This window comes from Pogoniulus pusillus, chromosome 34, assembly GCF_015220805.1.
Source record: "Pogoniulus pusillus isolate bPogPus1 chromosome 34, bPogPus1.pri, whole genome shotgun sequence".
Classification (NCBI taxonomy): Eukaryota; Metazoa; Chordata; class Aves; order Piciformes; family Lybiidae; genus Pogoniulus; species Pogoniulus pusillus.
This window is the reverse complement of record NC_087297.1, coordinates 10,793,824-10,820,564: the sequence shown is the minus strand read 5'-3', so window position 1 is coordinate 10,820,564 and position 26,741 is coordinate 10,793,824. Positions and strand designations below refer to the sequence as shown.

Sequence of the window (26,741 nt, the reverse complement as noted above, 5' to 3'; positions counted from 1 at the left end):
CAGAAACACAGCCTGCTCTGTCCCAGAGCTGCAAGAAGCCAGAGTACTCACAGGGAGAAATGTGTGGAGCTTCATAGAACCAGAATTGTCATGGTTGGAAGAGGCTTTTGAGATCAAGTCCAACTGTTAACCCAGCACTGCCAAATCCACCACTAAACTATGCCCCTCAGCACCACATTTACATGGCATTTAAATCCATCCAGGGATGGGGGCAGCCTGTTCCAGGGGCTTGACAACCCCTTCCAGGAAGAAGTTTTTCCTAATATCCAACCCATACCTCCCCTAGTACAACTTGAAGCTGTTTCCTCTTGTCCTATCACTTAATACATGGGAGAAGAGACCAACTCTCACCTCACCACATCACACAAAGCAAAGCTGAAAAGGCTTCCAAGTGAGCACGGAGCCAAAGAGACAAACTGCAGTTGACCTCTGGTAGTGTACCTGACATTCTAGTTATCCACCTGATGTTCAGATGCTTTTGTTTCTGAAGCAGAAAGCAGTTCCTGACACACAGCAGCTTTCAAGCTATTATTTTGACCCTCTGAATACTCTAAACCAAAGTACAGAAGCAGCACACAGGAGAGTTACAAACAAACCCTGAACTCTCCTTCAACTGGCTGGGACTTGAACCTTGCAAGAAGACAGCATTTTACAAAGATCTTTTTTTCCTACACTGGCATCTATTCTACATTTAGAATTTGGCCAAGATGAGTCTAAAACATTTATTGACAGTTACAACAAATAGATTTTTTTTAAAACCAACCAAACAAGCAAAGAAACAACCAAAAAAAAAAACAACCCTCAGAAATTAAAAGTGGGAAATGTCTTTAAGTCAGTTTTGGCCAGCCAGCTGTACAGGAGGTTATGCACACTGAGTTCAGGAGGTATCATGCCTTATGAGATCTCCAAAATAAGCTGTTATTGTCTTCAGTTTGTTGTTGAGAAAATTTTGTTCTATTTCAACCTTCCCTCCTGGCCCTGCTAAAGAAGCCACCTGAAAAGCAAAAGAGCAAATCAATCAATGCACAAGAAAAGAGGCAACACCCAAACTTTTCATTCACCTGAAAAAAATATCACCTACCACACAGCTTCAGCTCAGCTAATACTGCTGACAGTATTCCTTGGCACCTAATATAGCTGCTCCTCTTATAGAATCAACCAGGTTGGAAGAGACCTCCAAGCTCATCCAGTACAACCTATCCCCCAGTCCTATCCAGTCAACTGGACCATGGCACCAAGTGCCTCATCCAGGCTTTTCTTGAACACCTCCAAGGACAGCAACTCCACCACCTCCCTGGGCAGCCCATTCCAATGCCAATCACTCTCTCTGCCAACAACTTCCTCCTAACATCCAGCCTATAATTCCCCTGCCACAACTTGAGGCTGTGTCCCCTTGTTCTGTTGCTGGTTGTCTGGGAGAAGAGTCCAACCCCCACCTTGGAGCATCTCCTTCTACTCAGAATCATTTGGTTGATGCAACACAGAATCACAGAAACATTCAGGTTGGAAAATCCCCTCACAACCACCAAGTCCAAACAATAACCCTACTCTACAAGGTTCACCCTAAACCATATCTCCAAGCACCACATCCAAACGACCCACACTGAGGGTTGGTGACTCAGACACCTCCCTGGGCAGTCCATTCCAGTGCCTGACCACTCTTTCTGTGAAAAAGACACCTTAAAGATCAAGTCCAACCATTCACTAACTTTACTTCTGGTGCTAAACCATGCCTCTCAGCACCACAAAGTGATTTCTGCACTTTCCACAATGGAAAAGATGAGGTCCTAGGTTCCAAATTCCTCTTCCCACCAGAAGAAAACAGATCCTGTATTTTAGCCAAATCAACTACGTAGATCTTAAATGCTTATTTTCATTGCTACTCTCCTCCTCACTAAATATTGCATCAAATTCTACTCTGGAACACAGCAGGAGTCTTGAGGCAGGCTTACACACCACTGCACTCTATTTCTAACAGGACACAATGAAGAATTACTTGCCACTGCTATTGGGCAGGGATAATTGAGCTAAAAGATTCCTTTTTTAAAACTACAATTGCAATTCTGTCAGTTCCTGAAAAAAAAAAGCTACCCATCCATACAAATACATCCTAGAGAGCTAAACAGAGACCATCACACTCCAAATCACACCCTCAAGCAGACCAGAGAGCTAAAGTCTCCTATGTGAGCAACACAATGTGGGTACAAAACCCATCTGCAGGCTCAGAATGGTTTGGGTTGGAAGGGACCTTAAAGCTTATCTTGTTGCTATCTCCCTGCCATGGAGGCTCAAGGCCTCATGCAACCTGGCCCTGAACATCTCCAGGGAGGGGTCATCCACAACATCCCTGCTGAGCTGCCAGAGACAGAACCCAGTGGATCCAAACTCAAGAGTGTTTCTACAACTACATCCCACCTGAGACTCCCAACTTCAGCCTTTTTCACCTGCTGCATGCTGATTTTGGAGTGTGGAAGCTGGCAAAGCAGCAGGGTTTAACAGATTCAGATGACAAACTGCCTCTGTCATTTGCATCAGAGAGGTGGCCTATGGCTTCCTTGTGAATGACAAATCCCTCACCCCAAGCTGTGACAATAAGAGCTTTGGAACTAAAGATAAACAGTTGTGGTTCCACATGCTGTGCTGAGGTGGGAGATGTGACCAGCTTGCAGGGTACGTGCCACGTGGCACACTCGGTTGCAGCAAGAAGGATGTGAACTGGGCACTCAAAGTGTCAAAATCTCAAGTTTTGAGGAAGGGAAAAACCAAGGCCTAGAATTAAGAAACAGAGATTGCACTGAAAGGGGCGTGGGGGAACAAGCCCTCTTTGGACCCTTCACTACAAGGACACTGAGGTGTTGGAGTACATCAGAAAGAGGGTAGTGAAGCTGGTGAAGGGTCTGGAGCACAAGTCTTGTGAGAAGAGGCTGAGGGAACTGCCTGTGTTTAGCCTGGAGAAAAGGAGGCTCTACAACTCCCTGAAAAGAGGATGGAACCAGGTTGGGGTTGGTCTCATCTCTCAAGTAACAAGCAACAAGACAAGAGGAAACAGCCTCAAGCTTTGCTAGGGGAGGCTTAGGTTGGACATGAAGAAAAATGTCTTCCCTTGAAAAGGTTGTCAAGCCCTGGAACAGGTGCCCAGAGAGGTGCTGGAGTTCCCACCCCTGGAGGTTAAAAGCAGCATAGATGTGCTGCTGGGGGACATGAGTGGTGACCTGGCAGTGCTGGGTTAATGGCTGGACTTGATCTGAAAGGTCTCCTCCAACCAAAACCATCCCAACTCAAACAGAGACATCCCCCAAACCTCGAACAGGCAGGGACTCTTACAAGGTAGAGGCACACAGTGTTTTGTTGCTACTAAACCAAAAGCAGCAGCCCTTGTGTGCCCAGGAGTGCTGGGCAGTGCTGGCAGCAGCACTGTGGGCAGGGAGAGCCCATCAGGCAGCTGGGCCCAGCTCTTGTGTTTACAATCACTGGGGTGAGAACCTCACTGTTCACGCTCTGCTGCTGAGCCAAGTGCACACCTTTAATGCTTAATGATTACAGACAGATTGCTTTTTGCAGTGGACTTTGATTTTGGACTGGAGCATGCAATACTCTTTCCTCTCCTGTTCCTAGCAGGAGGCCTCTGAGGTATAGCAGCCACACAGGTTACCAACTTCTCACCAGGATGGACTGCACACGCAGAAGGAGAGAAGAACATCACCAAAATTGAGTGCTGACTGCTTTTCCCACCCTTATCATGTACCCTGAGGACCTGTGCTGCAATGGTGCTGCTTGCTTCACAGCCAGTTCTGTTCCACGTTGCTGTTTCCTGCCTGCTGCAAAAAAAAAACCACCTCAATTTCTGATAGTTCCCTGTGCAGGGAAACTTCCCAGGCAAAGTGATCAGTGTCTACAAACCTGCTGCAGATTTGAGCTGATCTTTAAACCCAGAAGTCTGTGATGTTAGCAGCTAAAACTTGAAGTTCAAGCTGCATTATTAACTGCTCTGAACTCCTCTGAGACTCGTCTCTGTAGAGCAGGTTTAAATATAAACCTGCTGAACTTCCTCTATTTTACTGTAAGTAAAACCCCAGCCTGCTATCAAGAGGAAATAACAGATTAATCTAAGTTATACTTTGAACCTTTATTGACTTGCCCAGAAAATTGCCACAATTCTCTAAATCAAGGATTTGCTTTGATGTTTTTTAGTTTTCTCCTGTTTAATTTGTTTCACTTTCTGCAGAGCAAAAGAAAACTCTGAGTGGGTTTCTTCACCCTTCAGTTTAATGGTAAAAGGAAAAAAAAAGTCTCCATGTTCTTGTCAAAGAGGAACCTGCCACTTAAGTGAAAAAGCAGAAGCTGGGTGACTTATAAATAGCAGAAGAATCTGAATTTGGCAGGTGATCAGGAATGTTAATTTTACAACTTATCTTTTCTTATTTGAAATCCTCAAAGCAGTTGACACTGCGGGGAGATCCCTGGATATTTTTTTTCCTAGCAAGATATGAAGTTTGTCCTTTTAATTTTATTATGAACAAAAGCTGGAATGTCCTCTCCAAAAAAGTAGAATTATAGAATCAATCGGTCAAGGTTGGAAGGGACCACAAGGAGCAGCCAGTTCCAACCCCCCTGCCATGGGTAGGGACACCCTACCCTAGATCAGGCTGCCCACAGCCTCATCCAGCCTGGCCTTAAACACCTCCAGGGATGAGGCTTTCACCACCTCCCTGGGCATCCCATTCCAGGCTCTCACCACCCTCATGCTCAAGAACTTCTTCCTCACATCCAGTCTGAATCTCCCCATTTCCAGCTTTGTTCCATTCCCCTCAGTCCTATCCCTACCTGACAGCCTCGAAAGTCCCTCCCCAGCTTTCTTGTAGCCCCCTTAAGATACTGAAAGGCCACAATAAGGTCACCTGGGAGCCTCCTCCTCTCCAGACTGAACAGCCCCAACTCTTTCAGTCTGTCCTCATAGCAGAGCAGCTCCAGCCCTCTGAGAATCCTTGTGGTCCTTCTCTGGACACCTTCCAGCACATCCATAGCCCTCTTGTCCCAGGGGCTCCAGCACTGGATGCAGTACTCCAGGCGAGGTCTCACCAGTGAGGAGCAGAGAGGCAGGATCGCTTCCCTTGCTCTGCTGCCCACACTGCTCTTGCTGTAGCCCAGGCTCTGGTTTGCACTTTGGGCTTCAAGAGCACACTGAGCTCAGACTGAGCTTTGCACTCTCTAGTTAGTGAATTGTTGAAGCATTCCAAATTATTAATTGGGTTAGCCAGCTTAACAGAAGAATACTGAAATTGCTGCCTTGCAGTTAAGCATCCCCACTTCCAGGGCGTGTTTCTGTCACTGGCATATCTGAGGATGACTTAAAGCAGTGAGATTAAAACCAAGTGTATACTATTTCTCTTAGAAGACCAATGAAAGCAAAATGCTTCATCAGTAACACAGGCAAACACTGCTGCACCTCTGCTGAGGGCTGATGGCATCAAAGGTCACCCCAGAAGTTAGGTGCTCTGTGTTAAGCCGCTAAGAGTTGCCTCCAGGATAACCAAGACTAATTTCTAACAACTGCTAAAAGTATTTGATAAACCCAGGAGTGACAACAACCTGATGAGCACATGGGTGTGTGCTCTGCAAGGACAAAGCCAGCACCACATGCTCCTCAACCCCCTCCCCCAGCACACAGAGAAGAGGAACACAAATCCTCTGTGACGATGCTTATTTGTAAACTGCTGGAGGCTGCACATTTAATTACGGAGGAGCTGCCAAGTTTTCCTCAGAAGGGCTCAGTCAACCCTGACAGAGGAATGAGGGAAACTGCCACACACCAAGCTGCAGAAAGGTGCCAGTTTGGCAGGGGGATGCCCTCTAAAAATAACAGCAGATTGAGAACGATGCTCTGAGAAAAACAAAAGTGCTCACCTATTTTTAGAAGTGCCAACACCATCTCCTGTTCCTGCAGTGAACTGCAAGGCTGAGGATGAAAGGCTTTTTCGTTTGTTTTTAAACTGGACCAGTCCAAAATCTGTTTATTTTGCATTTTCCTGTGCAAATACAACTCCCTCCTGGCAACTCTCCTTATCCTGGCTTGCTCTAGTCCCAACTGAGGGTGGCAGAGAACGCTGCTTTGCTGTGCTGGGCAGCTCTGCATGTGCCAAATGCCTCCCCGAGGCAGAGGCAAGGGATACAGCTGCAGCTAACACCTTCCTGCATCCCTCTCACCCAATCCTTCATCCTTCAGTTCAGCAACTGATGTTGCTGAACTGATGTTTAATGCTCTGTGGTGTAGCTATGTCTACAGCTATGCCAAAGAGCATTAAAAGTAGCCAGCAAGTGTGGTCTCAAGTTCAAAACAGGAGACATCAGAAAATAAACCTTAGAATGGCTTGAGTTGGAAGGCACCCTAAAGACCAGGGATTTAAGTTCCAGCTGCCTTACCATGGGCACCCACTAGCCCAGGGTGCTCAAAGCCTCACCTAGGCTGCTCAAAGCCTCATTCAGCCTGGTTTTAAACACTTCCATGAACGAGGTGTCCACAACTGAAGGGAAACAAACAAGGAAGGTTACTTCAGGAGCATGAGCTGCTTAAGGTGACCCTCTTGGTTTGGTGCCTTTCAGGTCTATTTTTAGACTGGAAGGTTTTCCTGCTGGCCTTGCAAGGATTTTTTTATTATACTGGAATTTGTTTTGTAAAGGAACTTCCTACCTGTCCCAAACACCATTACTGCAGATAAAAAAGCTCTATCACTATTTTTCCCTCCTCCAAGAAACTGTTCTAGGGTATGAGAAATATGAGCTGTTTGGCTTAGGAGGCATCACACAAAGACACTGTGACTCATTTTGCTTTACAGAATACTAGCAAAAGGAGGAACTCTGCCCCTCTCAACTAACCTAAAGGCAAGAAGGAAAAAAACCTCATCAACCTATGTGATAGTTTGAGCATAGCTGGGATACTTTGGTGGGAAGAATTAGATTATGGGCTGTGAAAAGGAAATAATGGTGATGTCTGCTTCACTCATAGGTGTCTTGCTGAGATGTATAAGAACAAGAACACAAACACAGATAAAAGAGTCTCTGTCTTTGGGGCTGCACTTCTCTCTCTCTAACCTGCTGTCTGTGTGACTAATCCTTCTGCTTCCTAACTCCCCCTGGCCAACTCTCCAAACTCACCTTGAACGCAAGGCAAAGTCTGGGGTAAGGTAGAGGAGTGGGAAGGAGGTGGAAGGGTGGTTGGGAGCCCCTCCTGGGGACTTTGGTTTCTGGGAGGGCTGTTGTGTTTCTGTATTACCTTTTTAACTTGTCTATTCCTGTCTGTAGCTGTAGATATTGTAAACCTCTGCTTGTATCTTGTACTAACCTGTAAATATAAAGCTTCATTCAATTTCCAGTGGCTGAGTCTAGTCTGGGTGATTTCCTTAAGTGGGGTGGTGGTGGGGCAGATAACACCCAAACCATCACAACCCACTTTAAAGAAAGGCAATGACATTCTTTACACTGAGTGTCAAAAAAATAAAAGCTCTCAGGAGGCTGAGGAGAGATCTTCTTGCTCTCTACAACTCCCTGAAAGTAGATTTGAGAGAGGTGGGGTTGGTTTCTTCTCACGAGGAACAAGTGATAGGATAAGAGGAAATGGCCCTCAAGTCGTGCCAGGGATGGTTCAGGTTGGGTATTAGGAAAATAATATTCCCTGAAAGGGCTGTCATGCCCTGGAACAGGCTGCTCAGGGAAGTGGCTGAATCACCATCCCTGAAGGGATTTTAAAAGTCATGTGGATGTGGTGCTGAGGAACATGGTTTAGTGTTGACTTGGCAGTGTCAGGTTAATGGTTGGCCAGGTCACCCCTAAACCCTGTCCCTCAGCACCTCTTTAAGGTCTTTTCCAGTCTCAACAACTCAATGCTCTTATGAATAAACCAACCTATTTTCTAATCTATGTGCATGCATATATACAATAATTCCTGATCACTCCTCAGCTAGGAAAAAAAATACACATGAGAGGGTCCATTCAACCTGCATCCAGGACAACTTTTGTAACAAGCACATGCTTGCAAACAAGGAAAATTGATGCAGTTAAGGGAATTGTTTCCCATTTCTTCTAACTGCATCAGCCACGATCCACTGGCTCGCTGCTCCCTCTCGAGGCAGAAGTACAGAAGCTCCTTTTTCACCTGTACTCAGCAAATACTGTAAGGGAGCTTAAACCACTCCATCTGTCTCTCTGCACAGAACAAAAGGCTGTGTCTGTAGACATAAGAACTGGGTTTGAAATAAAATCATGTGGAACAAGGTTGGATGTCTTGTCTAGCAGTAAGGCAACAAACACCGCGTCCTCTGACACAGTCAGGTCAAAGCCAGCTACCAACTGCAACCAGGCCAGCAGCAGATGCATTTTCTGTATTAAGTATACAACTGTAAAATGAAGCATCTGTTTTCCACTGCAATTTGTACCACCTTAACTAAAAATCACAGAATCAGTCAGGGTTGGAAGGGACCACGAGGATCAGACAGTTCCAACCCCCTGCCATGGGCAGGGAAACCTTACCCTAGATCAGGCTGCCCACAGCCTCATCCAGCCTGGCCTTAAACACCTGCAGGGATGGGGTCTCAACCACCTCCCTGGGCAACCCATTCCAGGCTCTCACCTCCTCTCATGCTCAACAACTTCCTCCTCACCTCCAGTCTGAACCTACCCATCTCCAGCTTGGCTCCATCAAACACTACTCTTACTGTAAGTCTGCTCCTAACTGCTGGACATCTATTTCCATTTCCGCTTGAGATCCACTGTCAGACAAGCAAGCTTGCACAGACACAGAGACTTCATTATCTTAACTTTGTGCCCGTAACAAGTACGTTTTAAGGCAACCAAGCTTTATGTGATTACCAAACCCTTGCCCAGTAACAGACCTGGTCAATGTCAGCATTCCGAGGTAGAAAATACACAATGTTGTTGGTGATCTTCTTGGAGAGCCTGAAAATTTCAAATGTAGAAGCCAGTAAAGGAAAACACAAGAAAGGGGAAGAAGTAGCAGCTTTATACTAATTGATTTTGAAAGTATGTCCCAAATGCAGTTCCCATGCAATTAGATTACAGTCCTCTCTGTGTGTTACATTCATAGAATGGTTTGGGTTAGAAGGAACCTTAAGGATTATCCAGCTCCAACTCCCCTGCCAGGGGCAGGGACACCTCCCACTAGCACAGGCTGCTCAAGGGCCTCATCCAACCTGGCCTTGAACACCTCCAAAGAGGAGGATCCACAGCCTCCTTGGGCAACCTGTTCCAGTGCCTCCCCACCCTCACTGTAAAGAATTCTTCCCTAATCTCCAGTCTAAATGTCTCCTTCTCAAGCTTCAATCCATTCCTTCTCATCCTATCACTGCAAATCCATGTAACCTGTCCCTCTCCAGCTTCTCCTTCTCTCCTGAAAGGCAGAAATTACTATTGTCTAAATGCAGAAACTCTATTTCCTGATTACTGCCCTAGAAAGTAGGGGGAAAGAACCCAAACCAACCCAAGCCTTCACTTTTAAAGCAAATTTAACTAAACCACTTAATTATTATTCTAACTAAACCACATTATTAATTATTACTCATATATACACACCACTTGGCTATTTCATTACTTCAAGGTATCTTAATATAATAAAGGTGTTAAAAGTGCTGAACTGATGATATAAATTAAGAAGCTATTAAAATTCCCTAAAGGGTTTGTTACTTTTAAGATTAAGTCTTTATGACCTCTCTTTTTTTTAAATTGAAACATTCTAATATAAGTATTTAATTTTAGGTGGTCAAAGCCATAGAGCTGAGGTTAGGGGAAGAGGACTAATAAATGTGGGACGCATCTGGGACTTCTGCTGCTTGTTAACATCCCATCAGCCAACTGGACAATGGCCTTCCAGTATCTGAAGTGGGCCTACAGGAGGACTGGGGAGGGACTATTTACTTACAAGGTCTTGTAATGACAGGATGAGAAGTAATAGGTTTGAACTGGCAGAGGGGAGATTCAAACTAGATGTTAGGAAGGAGTTCTTTACAGTGAGGGTGGTGAGACACTGGTACAGGTTGCCCAGGGAGGCTGTGGCTGCTTCCTCCATGGAGTTGTTCAAGGCTAGGTTGGATGTAGCCTTGAGTGACATGTTCCAGTGGGAGGTATCCCTGCCTATGGCAGGGGATTGGAACTGGATGAGCTTTGAGGCCTCTTCCAACCTAAACCATTCTATGATTGTATGCAAAGTCCATGTTAAGAGAAGAAGGAAGAGAGGAAAACACCCGGAAATGGCCCAAACCTGCAAAGTGTAACTCTGAAAGGATATCCATCTGGGCAAATCATGGTCTGGATATCGAAGATTTCAGCAGTGGCATAGTCAGGACCCCCCCAGGGCGGGCTGAGGAACACAACATCTGCTTGCAGGTCAGCAGCCAGCTCCATGAAGTCTCCACACACGAATTCTATCTGCTCTGCCACGCCGTACACCTCCGCGTTGTTGCGGGCCAGGCTGAGCTTCTCTGGGTCGATGTCAATGGCGATCACTGCAGGGCAGAGAGAGCAGACATGCAGGGTGAGGGCAGCTGTGGGTGTTACTCCAGCCACCACAGGGACGTATCAGGAGGCTGTTCTTCTGCAGCCACTGCATATGGGTCAGATCTCTAATTTCTTTTTGTGTGGTGACTACTTCAGTTTTGTTGGCCATGGTAGACAAGAAGCTACAGTTCCTCAACCCAACCCCACCACGTCCCAAAATGCCATGTCCACACATTTCTTGAAAGCCTCCAGGGACGATGAGGGGCCTGGAACACAAACTCTATGAGGAGAGGCTGAGGAAGCTGGGGTTGTTTAGCCTAGAGAAAAGGAGGCTCAGGGGTGACATCACTGCTGTATACAACTACCTGAAGGGACACTGTAGCCAGGTGGGGGGTGGCCTCATCTCCCAGGCAACCAGCAACAAAACAAGGGGACACAAACTCAAGTTGTGTCGGGGAAAGTATAGGCTGGATGTTAGGAGGAAGTTGTTGGCAGAGAGAGTGATTGGCATTGGAATGGGCTGCCCAGGGAGGTGGTGGAGTCACCGTCCCTGGAGGTCTTCAAGAAAAGCCTGGATGAGGCACTTGGTGCCATGGTCTGGTTGACTGGCTAGGGCTGGGTGCTAGGTTGGACTGGATGATCCTGGAGGTCTCTTTCAACCTGGTTGATTCTATGATTCACCACTTCCCCAGGCAACGTATTCCAGTGGCTGCTGAAAACCATTTAGGGAAAAGAAGACTGAAGGAACAAAAAGATGTGCTGCTTACCTCTCTTTGAGGTCAGTGCAAACTGAATGGCATTCCCTCCAACCCCACAGAAGGCATCCACGATGACATTGCAGCTGAATGACTGGCTGACTCGGACAGCGATGTGCTCAGCTATTTTCTCTGGAGTAACAGAAAACCAGCCCTCTGCAAAGGCAAGGGAAGAAGGATATGTTCACCTCTCCTTTCAAAGTCATTGCAATGAAAACCAAACAGCCAACTCCCCCAACACAACTGAAGGTTTAGAGCTAATCCCAGCAATTTTTGCTTAGGCGTTTGAGCAGGAAACACAGGCTTTGAAGATGACAAACTCTGGTCAGTCCCAGTGGTTTGCTAAGCAAACAAAGTCTCACTGAAGCAAACAGATATGCCTGAATCTAAATAAATGCTTTGTTGAATTTGGTGATGAGGATTCTGGTTTATCAAGGACAAGCTCACTTAGACAGCTGTGAAAAACTTCATACATGAGGATTATGATCTTTAATAAGTAAAGCAGAACTATGCCCAACAGGTTATTTTCTTTATAGTGAAGTCTGCTCTGACAAATAATCTAAGTATTTATGTGGGAGAGGATTAGAAGTGAAAGTCTGACAAAACAAAGATACCATACTAAAAAGAATTAGTAATCCTAATTCCTCCTTTACTGATAAATGCATGATTTGGAAATGGCTTCCATGCAAACATGAGAAAAAATAACTCTACTCTGCCCTGGTGAGACCTCATCTTGAGTACTGCCTTCAGTTTTGGGCTCCCCAGTTGAAGAGGGACAGGCATCTGCTGGAGAAGGTCTGAGAGAGGGCTACAAGGATGATTAGGAGACTGAAGCACTGCTGAGAGATTTGGGACTTCTTAGTGTGGAAAAGAGAAGACTGAGAGGGGATTTGATAAATAAGTATCAGAAGACTGGCCGGGAGCAGGGGGACAGGCTCTGCTCATTTGCTCCCTGGGATAGGACAAGGAGCAATGGGTATAAGTTGCAGCAAAAGAGGTTCTGCCTCAACACAAGGGGGAACTTCTTTACTGTAAGAGTCACAGAGCACTGGAACAGGCTCTCCAGAGAGGTTGTGGAGTCTCCTACTCTGAAGACTTTCAAGGCCCATCTAGATACGTTCCTCTGTGACCTGAGCTACATTGTATGGTCCTGCTGTGGCAGGGGGGTTGGACTCGATGATCTCTTTGGGTCCCTTCCAAACCCTAACAACCTGTGAGCCTGTGACTGCTGAAACTCAGAATAAAAGGGAACAAAGCTGAATGAGTTTAGCTTTAGAAAGTTCTTCAGTATGAAGCTGGTGAGACTCTGGAGTATGCTACTCAGGGAAGCTGGAGATGTCCCCTCCCTGGGGGTGTTCAAGGCCAGGCTGGACGAGGCCCTGTGCAGCCAAAGTCTAGTTGAGAAATGCCCTGCCCATAGCAGGAAGGTTGGAGTAGATGACCTCTAAGGTCCCTCCCAACCTAAGCCATTCTATGGTTCTAGATCCATCAGCATATTTGGAAGTTTGAGGAAATTATTTAATAACACATAGAAACACAGAAATGCCCTCGAATTTCTGATAAAGCCCTGAGCAAGCAAAATGTGGGTAAAGAACCTTCAGCAACCATCAGGATTAATGCAGACAGGAGTGTCCCAGGCTAGAAGCACTACTGAAGCCCAAGACGCCCGTTTGCCTGCCTGCTGGGGGATGGCATTTATCCAGAGCTGCAAACACACATTCCTTAACGCTCCTTTTATAAGGCAATCAGTAATAAACCATGTGAAGGACCACAGTTTGGATAAACCTTACTCCACCAAGCCAGCACACTTTGCACAGAACACACCTCTGTCTAGTTTAATTCCCTCATCAAAGCGAGAGAAGAGTCGGTAGCGTTGTGCCCAGTACTTGGCCAGCTCTGGATCAGCAGCAATCTCAGCAGGGATAGCTCCCAGCCCATTTCTCTTCTTCCTTCTCCTCCTTTTGTCCTTCTTCTTTATAGTAACTTTTTCATCTACAGCTGGAAGACACTGCAAAAGTTCAATCACTGTTCTTGCAGGCTAGGAAGAACGGTGAGAGTTAAGATCTAAGAGGCTCAAGTTCACTCACACAGCTACATGTCCTTTACTACTGCCTGTCACTTCATGCAGATTAGTGGGTTAAGATAAAAAAGACATCCTGTATTTCAAAGGAAGAGTGTTACCTGACAGGTGTCAGTCACACTCCTAAAAATCCTAACACTTCACCCATTATTTAGGAGCCTTAGCAGACAAACCATTGTCTTCAACTCACGGCAGTAAACTGCATAATGAGGGAACAGGAGGACTGGAGACCAATTTAATGGACTTACCTAAACAAGGAGTAAGAACCAATCTAGGCAAGAACTTAACAATAGAAACCCAATAAATTAATTGCTGCAGGTAGGACTAAACTGCACGTAGAGACCTGAACAATCCCAGTTTCCCTTCTTTACAGTATTAAATAGGAGAGTTCCTATTGTTCCCCTAGAAAATTTTAGCACTGCATGCTCCCCAAGCTCAGCATCTTGGAACTCCAAACCTGCAGCTACCCTGAAGTTAATCATCCTCATCCTTTCAGGGAAAAAAGGTGTGAATCTGAAACCTGCTTGATCACATCTAGGATGAACAACGGCCATTTAGCTGCAGAGAAGCATTTAAAATATTAAAGATGGTGGATTCTGGTGCTTCAAGGACAAGTCACTTTCACTAACTCAGCTCTCAACCAACCTCATCACACTCTGGAGCTAATAAGTCTCTTTGACTAACCTAAATCCCACACAATGCTGTACTTTGGGCAGGCAGCATTCAGGCTGTTGCCAATGAATTCCCAGTGTGTAGGAAACTGATGTACCTTGGCTGACGTCCTCTGTCTCTGCCCGGAGGTAATCAGGAATATCGAGAGAGAGCAGCTGCCTCCCGCAGCCGTTCTCCCGCCTCTCCACACCCTGCCCATCATCAGAGCCGCTCACAGCCGCACCCAGCGCTTCCTCCTCAAGGTGGCTGCTTCCAGCTTCTGTGAAGACTGCACTGGAAGAGGCTGACTTTTGGTTTTGAGCGTTCAGTGTCACAGTCTGAGCGGCAGTAACACTTCCCTGGTCCTCTGAGTTGCTGCTGGAGGTCAGTGCTTCACCCTTGGGAGATGCTGTCTGGGATGTGGATTCCTTCTCAGGTTTATTAACCAGCTTTAGGAAGTTTTCCACCTGCAATTGTCAAGCATCACAGGTGATTAGATGGTGCTGTTAACCTGAAAATTGCTAGGGTATCTTATATATGGATCTGAGGAAGAAGTTCTTCAGTATGAGAGTGGTGGCACACTGGAATAGGTTGCCCAGGGATGTTGTGGATGCCTCCTCCCTGGAGATGTTCCAAGGCACAGATGGATGAGGCCTTGAGCAGCTGAGTCTAGCTGCACGTGGTGGGGAGGGAGGGTGAAGCAGATGATCTCCAAAGTCCCTTCCAACTTAGGCCATTCCACAATTCTGATTAATTCCTAAGGACATGAAGCTACTTGAAACACATTAAGCCCCATAAACATTTTTATCTCACTGATGAAATGCCAGCACTAAGAAATGCCTGCACATGCAACTTAAAATCAGCATACTTTAAATAACTGCAGAAACCCCCCCACACACCTCTGAAAGAATGAGGTTGGGAATGACTTCCACATTGCATCACCATTAACCTCCCATTCCTCTTGAGAGATCCACCAAAGTCCAACAACAAGGAAGCCACCAAACCTACAAATTACAGCAAACATTAACATTTTGCCTTACCTTCTTCAAAGTTGTAGTTTTTTTGCAGGACAGTTCTGATTCCTCTGTGAAGAAGATGTGTGTGTTCTTGCTCTTCCTTGGTTTACGCATATCCAAGAATTTGGACTTGAGTTTTGCCTTTTTCTCCAAGTACTGCACACTTCTGTGGGTGAAATCTGGAATTCCACCATATCTGAAATCAAACAAACAAATAAATGACTAACAAAAGTACCTGGAGTACTGTATCCAGGTCTGGAGCCCCCATTACAAGAAGGATGTGGATGTGCTGGAGCGTGCCCAGAGAAGGGCCACTGGGCTGATCAGAGGGCTGGAGCAGCTCTCCTATGAGGACAGACTGAAAGAGTTGGGGCTGTGCAGGCTGGAGAAGAGGAGGCTCCCAGGTGACCTTATTGTGGCCTTTCTGTATCTGAAGGGGGCCTACAGAAAATCTGGGGAGGGACTTTTCAGGATATCAGGGAGTGACAGGACCGGGGGGAATGTAGCAAAGCTGGAGGCGGGTAGGTTAAGACTGGATGTGAGGAGGAAGTTGTTCAGCATGAGAGTGGTGAGAGGCTGGAATGGGTTGCCCAGGGAGGTGGTTGATGCCCCATGCCTGGAGGTGTTTCAGGCCAGGCTGGATGAGGCTCTGGCCAACCCGATCTAGGGTAGCCATGGCAGGGGGGATGGAACTAGATGATCCTTGTGGTCCTTTCCAACCATGACTGATTCTATGATTCTAAGCTGCAGTCCACCTGTGACCTGTGATGTTAATTCTACAGCCCTGACTATCACACCAAAAATGAAATCTCATTGCTCAGCACCCTGGCAACACTTTATTAGTATAGCAACATTTCACTACTATAAAGCAGCCTCATTCCAAACAGAAGTAATTCTGATCTAAGCTGACTGTACTCCAATCTGAGAGGATCACTGATTGCCAGAGTCTTTACATCCTAATGGAATCACAGAAACATGTATGGTGGAAAAGCCTCTCAGGATCACCAAGTCCAACCTAGAATCCTCCTCTACAACATTCACCTTAAAACACAGCCCTAAGCACCACATCCAAACCAACCTTTAACACATCCAGGCTGGGTGACTTCACCACCTCCCTGGGCAGCTCATTCCAGTCTCTGACCACTCTCTTTCTGAAAAACCTTTTCCTAATGTCCAATCTAAACCTCTCCAGCCTCAGCTTGAGGCCATTGCCCCTTGTTCTGTCTCCAATGACCTGTGAGAAGAGCCCAGCAGCAGCCTCTCCACAACTTCCCTTCAGGTAGTTGTACACCAAAGAAGCTGACCAGCCAATTCACATTTACCCAACTGCATATCCCTTAGGAGTTCTCATTCAAAGCACTCTTCTTGTTACTCTCCTTAACTCTACATCTCCTCCTAGCCAAAGGATGACAGTTTTATTCAGAGCAGAGAGAAAACTTGGGCATCATCTTCCAAAGTTTTAAAACAATGGGAATGGAGATGAGTGGCCTATTTGCAAACAAGACAGCTGATTGCTACAAAGAAACCCCACATTTCTTGCAAGCAATTACTTTTGTCCTGTGCCACACTTGAAACCCAAAATAGAGCAGGTTTCTTCAGGGTCTTCCACTGGGTCCTCATCTGCATCCAGTTCATGGCTGGGAAAAAAATGCACATGATGAAGTTACTTATTTTACAGATACACCTCCAAGAAACTCACGCATCAAAACCATTTCAATGTGAGTTTCAGTAAGTTCTTCCACACACTGCTGAAACCAAACAAGGCAGGAGGACCTCTTAAAATATTTAATATCAAAGTCCTCCATGGAACTGATGAAGATAGCTTTTGCTCATTTCCAAATCACCTCTATCACCTATCATGTTATCTGTATGAGTCTCTATCAGTAATGCTATGGCAGCAGCAAAATACTAGAACAAAATCAAAGCTACCTGATGAGCAGATAATCACAGGCTCACAGGATGTCAGGGGTTGGAAGGGACCCAAGGAGACCATTGAGTTCAACCCAGAGCAGGACAATCCTATCTAACACAGATCACAGAGGAATACATCCAGACAGGTCTTGAAAGTCTCCAGAGGAGACTCCACAACCTCTCTGGGAAGCCTGTGCCAGTGCTCTGGAACCCTCACAGTAAAGAAGTTCCCCCTTGTGTTGAGGCAGAACCTCTTTTGCTGCAACTTACAGCCATTGCTCCTTGTCCTATCCCAGGGAGCAGTGAGCAGAGCCTGTCCCCCCAACTCCTGGCAGCCTTCATATATATATATTAACATTTATCAAATCCCCTCTAAGTCTTCTCTTCTCCAGACTAAAAAGTCCCAAGTCCCTCAGCCTCTCCTCACAAGCCATGCCCTCCTGTCCCCTCATCATCCTCGTAGCCCTCTGCTGGACTCTCTCCAGCAGATCCCTTCCCTCTTCAACTGGGGAGCCCAAAACTGAACACAGTATTCAAGATTAGGTCTCAGCAGGGCAGGGTAGAGGGGGAGGAGAACCTCCCTTGATCTGCTGGACACACTCCTCCTAATACATCTCAGGACCCCACTGGCCTTCTTGGCCACAAGGGCACATTGCTGTGCCATGGTTAACTTGCTATCCACCAGGACCCCCAGTCCCTCTCCACAGGGCTGCTCTCCAGCAGATCACCTCCCATACCGCACTGGCGGAGATTTATTATTCCTCCCTAGATGCAGGACTCTGCACTTGTCCTTGTTGAACTTCACCTGGTTCCTGTGTTCCCAGCTCTCAGTCTGTCCATCCACCCCTTCAGCACTGAATTTTTAAATTTATCAGAGAGATAATTTTTAAATTTATCTCCTCATCTTTGAGGCTGCAAATATTGAGAGAAGAAAGAAAAAGTCTATGCCAAGGCAGAGATGAGTTATTTTACAGCTGCCATAGCACCACTTTACAATCCAGCTGAACAACGCAAATTATTCACTATCATTCTTGTGCTTTCTACACCAATTAGACCTAAGTGAGCAAGCTGTGCTCTCCAGTTTAACAATTTTCTGCACATCAGTGCAATACCATCCCCTCGCAGAGTCTTGGAGGCTATACATTGTTTTCACAAAGTAGAAAAAGATAAGAAATATCCACAGCTTGGTGCTAGGTAAAGTGATAAGCAGTTGTGCTGGTCTGAGGCTAACTGGAATATTATACTGAGAGAAATTAAATCCTTAGCTGGGGGAAGAAAGGAAAAAAACAACAGTACCCTGTATCACTTATTCTTCTGCTGAGAAACACAACTAGTCAAAATATAGGTAAGACACACACTTCTCACACACATCTCAGCTCTCAGTTCTGTTGATTCTCTCTCTGGCAGTCTGCGTGGTTGCCTCTGCCTTAACTCTTTAACCTGACCTAACTCTTTTGCCTCTAACCTCCTTGTTGTATTTTTGAGGTCTCACCTCACACCTCTCCAGATTTATCACATGAGATACACGTGGGTTGATGTGGTTATTTCTAAAGGGAGGGAAAGAGGGGAGAAGGGTGGGAGAAGGTTTGGGTCAGGAGCCCTCCTGGTAGTCTGATTTCTGGGAGGGGCATTGTGTTTCTGCATTACTTTTAACTTGTATATAACTGTGAATATATCTGCTTGTCAATTGTGCCAAGCTGTAAATATAGCTTCATTCCTTACCTTCCAGCCAACTAAGTCTAGTCTGGGTGATTTCATTGTGTGTGGGGGGTGTAGGTAACTCTCAAACCAGCACGGCCGTGATGAAAGACTATGTGGTTTTGTACTGAAGTTTCAACTCACAGTCAAAGAGAAGGCTTCCAGACCTTCAGAAAAAAAAAAGCTCAGCTAAATTTCATGACTTGCCTTCTCTTGATTTTGACATGTCTGTACTCAGGAGGCTCTTCATCCTCATCTTCACCTCGGTCACGATGCCGCAGTTGCTCTTTGTCATGTGAATTGGAGCCACATGACCCCCGTGAACCTAAAAAAGGTAGATGAGATCTTATTTGCCTTTTGTTTAAAATAATTCCTTATCTTCCTGTCCCCAAAGTACATCTGCAGCTACAGTCAGGCTGTCACACATACCTGAACCTGACAATCAAGGCACAAGTTGCCAAACACACCTACTTCTACCTGTCTTTGTTTGAAAGGCAACATATCAATGCAAGCTTAAGCAGGACTGACTGCAAATGACCTCAGCTCTCCAAGCAAAATTAAATGCCTACAAGATACAGATTCATAACAGTTTCTTCCTTGTGTGTGAATTTTGTTTCCCCTTCATTAGCTAAGCAAAGATATCCATCCACATACGTTCCATAAAAGAGGATTTCAACACTCCTCTCATCCTTTGTTGGAAAGAAGATTTTCCACATCTCTCTCAATTCAACCCTACTGCAGGATCATGATGGGACACCTGCATCTTCCTTCCTCAGGAAGTCACCAGCAGTAATCAGAGGTTTCCCACCAAACTGTAGACCTGAGCTGCTGACACTTAACTCAGGTTCTCCACTTCATCAGGAGAAGCCACAAAACAATCAGGAAAGATGTTACAGTGCTGCTCACAGCAAACACCGGCAGGAAGAACTGGCAGGCAAATGAGATGCCTCTCTCCTGTCTCTGCAGGCTAAACTGGCTGGCAAAAACATACTATCATCAAGTTTGGAAAAGACCTCTAAGATCATCAAGTCCAACATCTCAAAGACCACTAGACCATGTCCCAAGTACCACAACTACTTATGCTTTTGAGCACCTCTAGGGATGGTGCCCACCACTTCCCTGGGCAGCCTAGTCCAATGCTTCCTATCCCCAGCCCAGTCTTGTATCTTCCTCACTGAAGCTCTTCCAGCAGCACAGCCACTGCTTTTCACCATACTACACTACCTGTCCCTTCCACTTGTCAGCACTAGCTGCCAATGTATGAATTTGGGGGTGTAAAGATTACTGCAGCTCAACACCCAATAAACAACTTGATGCTGAAAGGACCTCTGAAAGACATCTGCTCCACAAGTAGCACAGTAAAACAAACCAAGAGTTCATTTCCCAGGGTGGAATTTTTAGGCAGAAAAGCCCAAAATAAACCCAAGAGCTGCAAAAGCTTCTCAGAAAGCTGTTCTTCAAATCTGTCACATTCATGAGAACATCAGCCTGAGTTTTCATTCATTTTAGAGCATCAGTGAGAAAAGATACACAGGCTGAATGGCACAGCTGCAGTACTAAGATAAATAAACACACACTGACAGTGCTCTCTCAGCACTTTCTGTAGTACATTTGAAGATTTATGAAGTAGATGTTCTGCTAAAATCACTTCTGCCTCAAGAACGTATTCAATATACAGGTTAGAGAGGAAAGAGATCACCCAGAGAAGCAGAGGGAAGAAAAAGGCATCAAGGATGCAATCATTCCTCAAAATCCTTGATTGACTTTCATAAAACAGCACAGTGCAGACATGTCCTTGTTTCTTATACATAACCACTTAATGATTTTGTATTACCTGACTGGTTCATACTTTTATGTTCACAAGATGCACTCCTCTTCCTGGTTCCTCCATCACAGGGCTCCTTCTGGCTTTCACTGTCAGATGAAACACACTCCTGAGGATCTTGGTGGGCTACTGTTAGAGCTGCACTTCTCTGCTCTGCTTCCTCCAAATTCAGATTTAAATTACAGATCCCAGAGATGATTTCACCGTTGGGCTCAGCGCGTGAAAGAACTGCTTCCTCACTTCTGCTGTTACATGTAGCCAGCTTCAAGCTCAGCACTTCACTGTGTTCAGCCTCTGGGCTAACCAAGTCTGTTTTTCCTATAGGACCAATCTCCTGGGTGACCTCATTGGCTTCCACACTGTCACCATGCGAGCTCTCAGTAGTCCATCCCTGACCTGTCCAGTACTGAAACTGTTCCCAGTAATACCAGTACAATTCACTATAATGCTGCTCCCACTCTTCCTTGGTGTCTGGACTATTCCATGGCTCAGAGGCTGTAGCGGCCTCAGCTGATGAATGCTCTTGATGCTTCTCCAGCCAGCTTTGCCAAAGAAGGCCCTCCCCATACTCAGTCCAGTATTTCTCCCATTTTTCTTTAAGTTCCCTTGGTAAAGTTTCACTTGCAAGACTTTCTGAACTTTCACAGTTGCCTTCACTTACAACCTGGGCTTTATTGCCCTTCTCACATTGCTCTGTCACTATGGCCAGCTCACCAGAAATGGACTGGATATGACCATCATCAGACTGATCCTGGCATTCTTGCCCCATTTTACCCTCATGATTGTGATGTAACTCCTTTTTCTTCTTCTTTTTCTTCTTCATCATCTTCATGTTACTTCTCTTTCTGTAGGTTTCTGTTGCCTAAAAAATAATGGAAACACACACTAAGTCCACAAAATAAAAGTAGCCTTTTCTTGTCTTATCTCCAAGCACACTTCTGTTCTCATTGTAAGCCTCTCTCCCACTTCAACCATGCTGTTAGCTTTTACCCCCAAAAAGCTGCAGGATTTATGAGTTTGATAGAGCTCTGCTGCATAACCTTGGCTGACATTTCTGAGATGTGCTGTATGTGAGGAAGCAGCACAGATACACTGCCACCAGCTGCGCTCTCAGAAAGAACTGAGGAGCACACACGGTGCTTCATCTGGAACCACAAAGTAAACAGAATAAATAAAGGCAATAAAGTTTTACCACAAAGTCCCTGTGGGCTGATTGCCCACCAAACTGAAGAGGCAATCCCATGCTCTTCATAAGCTCAGCCTCCGAGTCTAGTTCAGCTTCTTCCAAGTCCAGAGCGTGATTAATATCCACCTTCAACGTCACACTGGGACAATGGTTCTCCTCCTCAGATCCCTGGTCCTCCCCTATCAACAAATTACATTAAGTAAATATAATCTGGCCCAGATACTTCAGTCCAACAGCATGGCCTGCAAAACTTAGCAGAAGTGCCTCTTAAGCTTCCTTTCTCATTTCCATTTTTCATCACAAGCATCTTATTTTCCACATAACTATCAGTACGAAGCAAAATTAGACTTCAACAGGCAAAACACTGCAGAGGATGTGGCTGGCATGGACCTAACTTCCCTCCTATCAGCCCACAGGGTGCTGTGTTTGGGATCTGGGAGTAAAACAGTGTGGATAACACACTATGTTTTGGCTATTGCTGAACAGAGCTTGCCCAGCCTCAGCCTTCTGGTTTCCCCTCCTCCCCAGCAAGCAGGCCAGAGTAGGTGAGAGAGTGAGATGGGGACTGCTGACCCAAACTGGCTGAAGGGATAGTCAATAATCTGTGTGATGCTCAGCAATAAAGACTGGAGACACAAACATCCACTCATCTTGCAGAGAAAACTACAGAAACACCCTGCAAACATTCAGGAAAATTAACATGAGGAAAATTCTTCACAGGAGTTCTTTTGGCCTCTATCAGAGCAAGCTTAAAATAAGAGGAATTGTTACAGATCTTTCAAACCCACAGTAACAAAACCAACACATTTTACACACAGAAGTGTGAACTAGAGGACATTAATTCCCTCAAAAGTAACTGTTCAGCTATTGAAACACTGCCTGCACAGCTATCGAATTTTTAAGCTGTATCACATGCATACAAAATGACAAATACCACTGAGAAAGCAGGAACTGTACACTGATGAAACAACTGAAATACAAAAGCTTTTGACACAGCTGCTAAGACTGAAAAGACTTTTTTAGGTCAGGATATACTTATTGCCAGATTACCACATAGCACAAGATTCTACTGTTTAACTGATTACTCTCACAACTTGATCACATATACACACAAAATAATGTTTCATAATCTCCTTCTTAATTCATGCCTCAATTCAAGAGAGATGTTGAGATACTGGAAGGTGTCCAGAGAAGGGCAGCGAAGCTGGTGAGGGGCCTGGAGCACAGCCCTGTGAGGAGAGGCTGAGGGAGCTGGGGGTGTGCAGCCTGCAGCAGAGGAGGCTCAGGGCAGACCCCATTGCTCTCTACAACTACCTGAAGGGAGGTTGTAGCCAAGTGGGATTGGCTTCTTTTCCCAGGCAACCAGCAACAGAACAAGGGGGACAGTCTCAAGTTGTGCCAGGGGAGGTATAGGCTGAATATCAGGAGGAAGTTCTTGACAGAGTGATTGGCATTGGAATGGGCTGCCCAGGGAGGTGGTGGAGTTGCCATCCCTGGAAGTGTTGAAGATTGGATGAGGCACTTAGTGCCATGGTCTAGATCATTGGCTAGGCCTGGGTGCTAGGTTGGACTGGATAAGCTTGCAGGTCTCTTCCAACCTGGTTGATTCTATGATTCTCTGCTGTCTCCATCTAATCCATGCTATTCATATGCAGCTTCTAGAGATGTTTCCTTCTCTTCAGACTGCTTTGTTTCTGAGCAAGCCATTATATGATGATGGAGCCAGCAATACAGAAGAGGCAGGAGGACATCATTATTGCCAGACAAACATCTAGGATCTGAAAATTTTCTGTCACATAATTTTGAGCTGGGGAAGTTGCTCTGTGCACCAGCAGGTGATTATGTGAGCTGCTAAGTCTATCTGGACAGCAAAAAACCATCACACCTGGTTTCACACAAACTTCCACATCAGGACTATTGCAACCTGAAAGTCATACAGCTGTCAGTTTATTATTCACATCCATCCCTATAACAAAAGAGCTGAAAAACCAAGCCAGAAATAGGAACAAAGCTATGGGTTAGTAGTAATACCACTACTGTACCTTAAATAACCACACATAACTCATTTTTAAGTGTAGCATCACACTGCACAGCACATCTTATTAGCTTACCTGTACTGCCATTGTCATCCTTGACATAAAATCCTTTTAATCCCAGTTTATATAGTTTTCTATCTCTGCAAAAAAGAAGAGAGACACTGGCTCAAGTCTTCATTACAACGATTTCTTTAACAGTAAAACCAATCCTTCAATGGAACAACCTCCCCAGGAACACGGCAGGGCTTCCATCACTGGGGCTTTCAAGATGCAGTTGGAGAGGATGCCAGAAAACCTCACCTAGGCTCTCTCTCCCAGGAGATGCTGACCCTTCCCTGAGGTCCCTTCCAGCCTGGGAAGGTTCTTACTGATTCTAAACACGCAAAACAAAGAATAACACCAAAAAGGTGGCCCTGATACGCCTGCTCGAGTGGGTGGAATTCAGCGTCTTCAGTCCAAAAGTGCAAACATTCCAGCCACCAACCCACGGCTGAAGGCAGCACCTCGCATTCGCAAGCACCTCGGCTAAACACCGAGCGTGTTAAACACCCACAGCTCCGGTACCGGCCGCTACCGCTTCTCCCAAATCACGCATCCCACAGCCCGTCAGCAGCATCTCTCCGCTCGTCCATTCTTCCACGAGAAACGCTCTCTGGAGGCCCCAGATCTCTGCATGCCCCTTAGGGGAAGTGAGAACGGGACGAGGATGCTCTGGCCGCGGAAGGGAAGGAGCGCTGCGGGACGAGCCACGCACAGCCGCTGCTCCGGCCGGGACCCGGCGGGAACAGACGTCTGGGCTCCCTTCCCCTTATCGATGGCACCGCTTGGTAAACACAACCTACAGACACCCTTTGGCGCATCGCCCCCTGCTCACTGCCACCACGGCCGCTTCAGCACGGCCATTCTCTGGCCGCGCCGCGCCGGGCCTTCCCGTTCGGTGCCGCCGCCGAGGCTGCTACTCACTCGACAAAGGCGCGGGAGCAGAGGCAGAGGATGCCGCGGGCCTCCCCCGACCGCAGCAGCAGCTCCGCCACAAGCTGTCCCCTTGAGTCCTGCACCATCGCCGCGGAGGGAACGCACGCCGCGGAGCGACTCCGCCGCTTCCTTCCGCCGGAACTGCCCAGCGCCGAGCCCGAGCCCGCCCCCGAGCCCGCCTCAGAGCCGCCTCCGAGCCCGCCCGGCGGCGCCCAGGGGCGGTTCGAGCCGAGCCGGGCTGCCTCGGGGTGGCGGCGGGATGGCCCATGCAGGAGCAGCGGCTGCTCCCGAGCTGGCCACTCAGCTTTGAGCGCCCTGCTTGGCCTGTGCCAGGGTGCCCAGCCGCAGCGTGGCTGCCGTTTGGGGCGCCTGTGTGAGGGCCGCTACAGTTCTTGTGCTTTCAGTGCAGGGAGTATGTGCATCTTGATGGTGTGCAGGGTGAGGGGAAAGCAGGGGAGGAAAAAGCAGGGGAGGAAAGGACATCGGCAGTAAAAACCGGCAAGGGAAATGTGGCAAAGCCGAGAGCGGGAAACGGGAGCGGAAAGCCCGAACAAGGCGTGAGGGAGAGTCATGGAACGGTTTAGACTGGAAGAGACATTTCAAGGTCACTTAGCCCAACGCTCCTGCAGTGAGCTTCAAACTGTCCTTGGCAGGCTGCTCAGAGCCTCAGACAACCTGACCTAGAATGTTTGTTTCCAGGGATGAGGCATTTACCACCTCCCTGGGCAACCTGGGCCAGCGTTCCACCATCCTTACTGTAAAAAAATATCGTCCTTATATCCAAAATCCTACCTCAGGGTCTGCTAAAACCTCTGCCCTCATCTTCCTTATAGTCCCCCTTCCAGTACTGAAAGGCTGCTTGTAAGGCCTCTCCAGACTGAACAACCTCAACCCTCTCAGCCTGGCCTCACAGCTTCCAGCTCTGCCATCATTGCTGTGGCCTCCTCTGGCCCCACTCCGACAGGTGCTTATCATAGAATCATAGAATCAACCAGGCTGGAAGAGACCTCCAAGCTCATCCAGGCCAACCTAGTACCCAGCCCTGTCCAATCAACCAGACCATGGCACTAAGTGCCTCATCCAGGCTTTGCTTGAACACCTCCAGGGACGGTGACTCCACCACCTCCCTGGGCACCCCATTCCAAGGCCAATCACTCTCTCTGTGAAGAACTCCTCCTAACATCCAGCCTATACTTCCCCTGGCACAAGATGCTTGTCTGTGCTGTGCTGAGGACTCTATACTGGGACCCAGCACTGCAGGTGGGTCACAAGCAGAGCAGAACAGAGCGGCTCCGTGCCTTGAACCACTGCATCCTGAACCACGCACGACCTTACACCTGATACAAGCAGAAGCACTAAATGCCATCATTAATCAGGACTTGTACAAAGCTGTTGCTACAGCAATTAAACGCTTCAGGGATACAGGAGAGATGACGCCAGTCACAGCACTCGTGTGGGTACAGCAGCGTCTGCAATTAGGATGCTACATCACCTTCATGTTTCAAAACTTTAAAAGCAGTAAAATAACAATCTTTCAACACAAGCTGTTTAGCAAGAGCTGCACAAAAGCTGTGTAAAAGCCATCCCAGGTAGGTTCAAAGTTTTCTTTAAATGGCTGCTTTTCTGTACAATTGTTTTCCTGTGTAACCCAAATAAACACGTGCCACAGAGTAGATATCACAGTATCACAGTATCAACAAGGTTGGAAGAGACCTCACAGATCATCAAGTCCAACCCTTTACCACAGAGCTCAAGGCTAGACCATGGCACCAAGTGCCACGTCCAACCTTGCCTTGAACTGCCCCAGGGACGGCGACTCCACCACCTCCCCGGGCAGCCCATTCCAGTGTCCAATGACTCTCTCAGTGAAGAACTTTCTCCTCACCTCAAGCCTAAATCTCCCCTGGTGCAGCCTGAGGCTGTGTCCTCTAGTTCTGGCGCTGGCCACCTGAGAGAAGAGAGCAACCTCCTCCTGGCCACAACCACCCCTCAGGTAGTTGTAGACAGCAATAAGGTCTCCCCTGAGCCTCCTCTTCTCCAGGCTAACCAATCCCAGCTCCCTCAGCCTCTCCTCGTAGGGCTGTGCTCAGGGCCTCTCCCCAGCC

The 26,741-nt window shown here is 46.8% G+C and overlaps 1 protein-coding gene across 2 annotated transcripts; it reads right to left on the bottom strand.

The window, feature by feature from the left end:
* Positions 1-708: 708 nt before the first annotated feature.
* Positions 709-24,762, bottom strand: TGS1 (trimethylguanosine synthase 1). Of its 2 annotated transcripts, none has more exons than XM_064170626.1 (13): positions 24,625-24,762; positions 23,737-23,801; positions 21,632-21,804; positions 20,464-21,301; positions 18,822-18,939; positions 16,556-16,642; positions 15,030-15,201; positions 14,108-14,456; positions 13,083-13,256; positions 11,271-11,414; positions 10,295-10,511; positions 8,886-8,964; positions 709-994 (listed from the first exon to the last, which is right to left on the bottom strand). In XM_064170626.1, the coding sequence occupies exons 1-13, from the start codon at positions 24,720-24,722 to the stop codon at positions 878-880; spliced, it is 2,631 nt and encodes an 876-aa protein (XP_064026696.1). In that variant the 5' UTR covers positions 24,723-24,762; the 3' UTR covers positions 709-877. The 2 variants fall into 2 exon arrangements, with proteins under 2 accessions (XP_064026696.1, XP_064026695.1); XM_064170625.1 differs by having other exon boundaries at positions 20,449-21,301; positions 24,625-24,761.
* Positions 24,763-26,741: the final 1,979 nt, after the last annotated feature.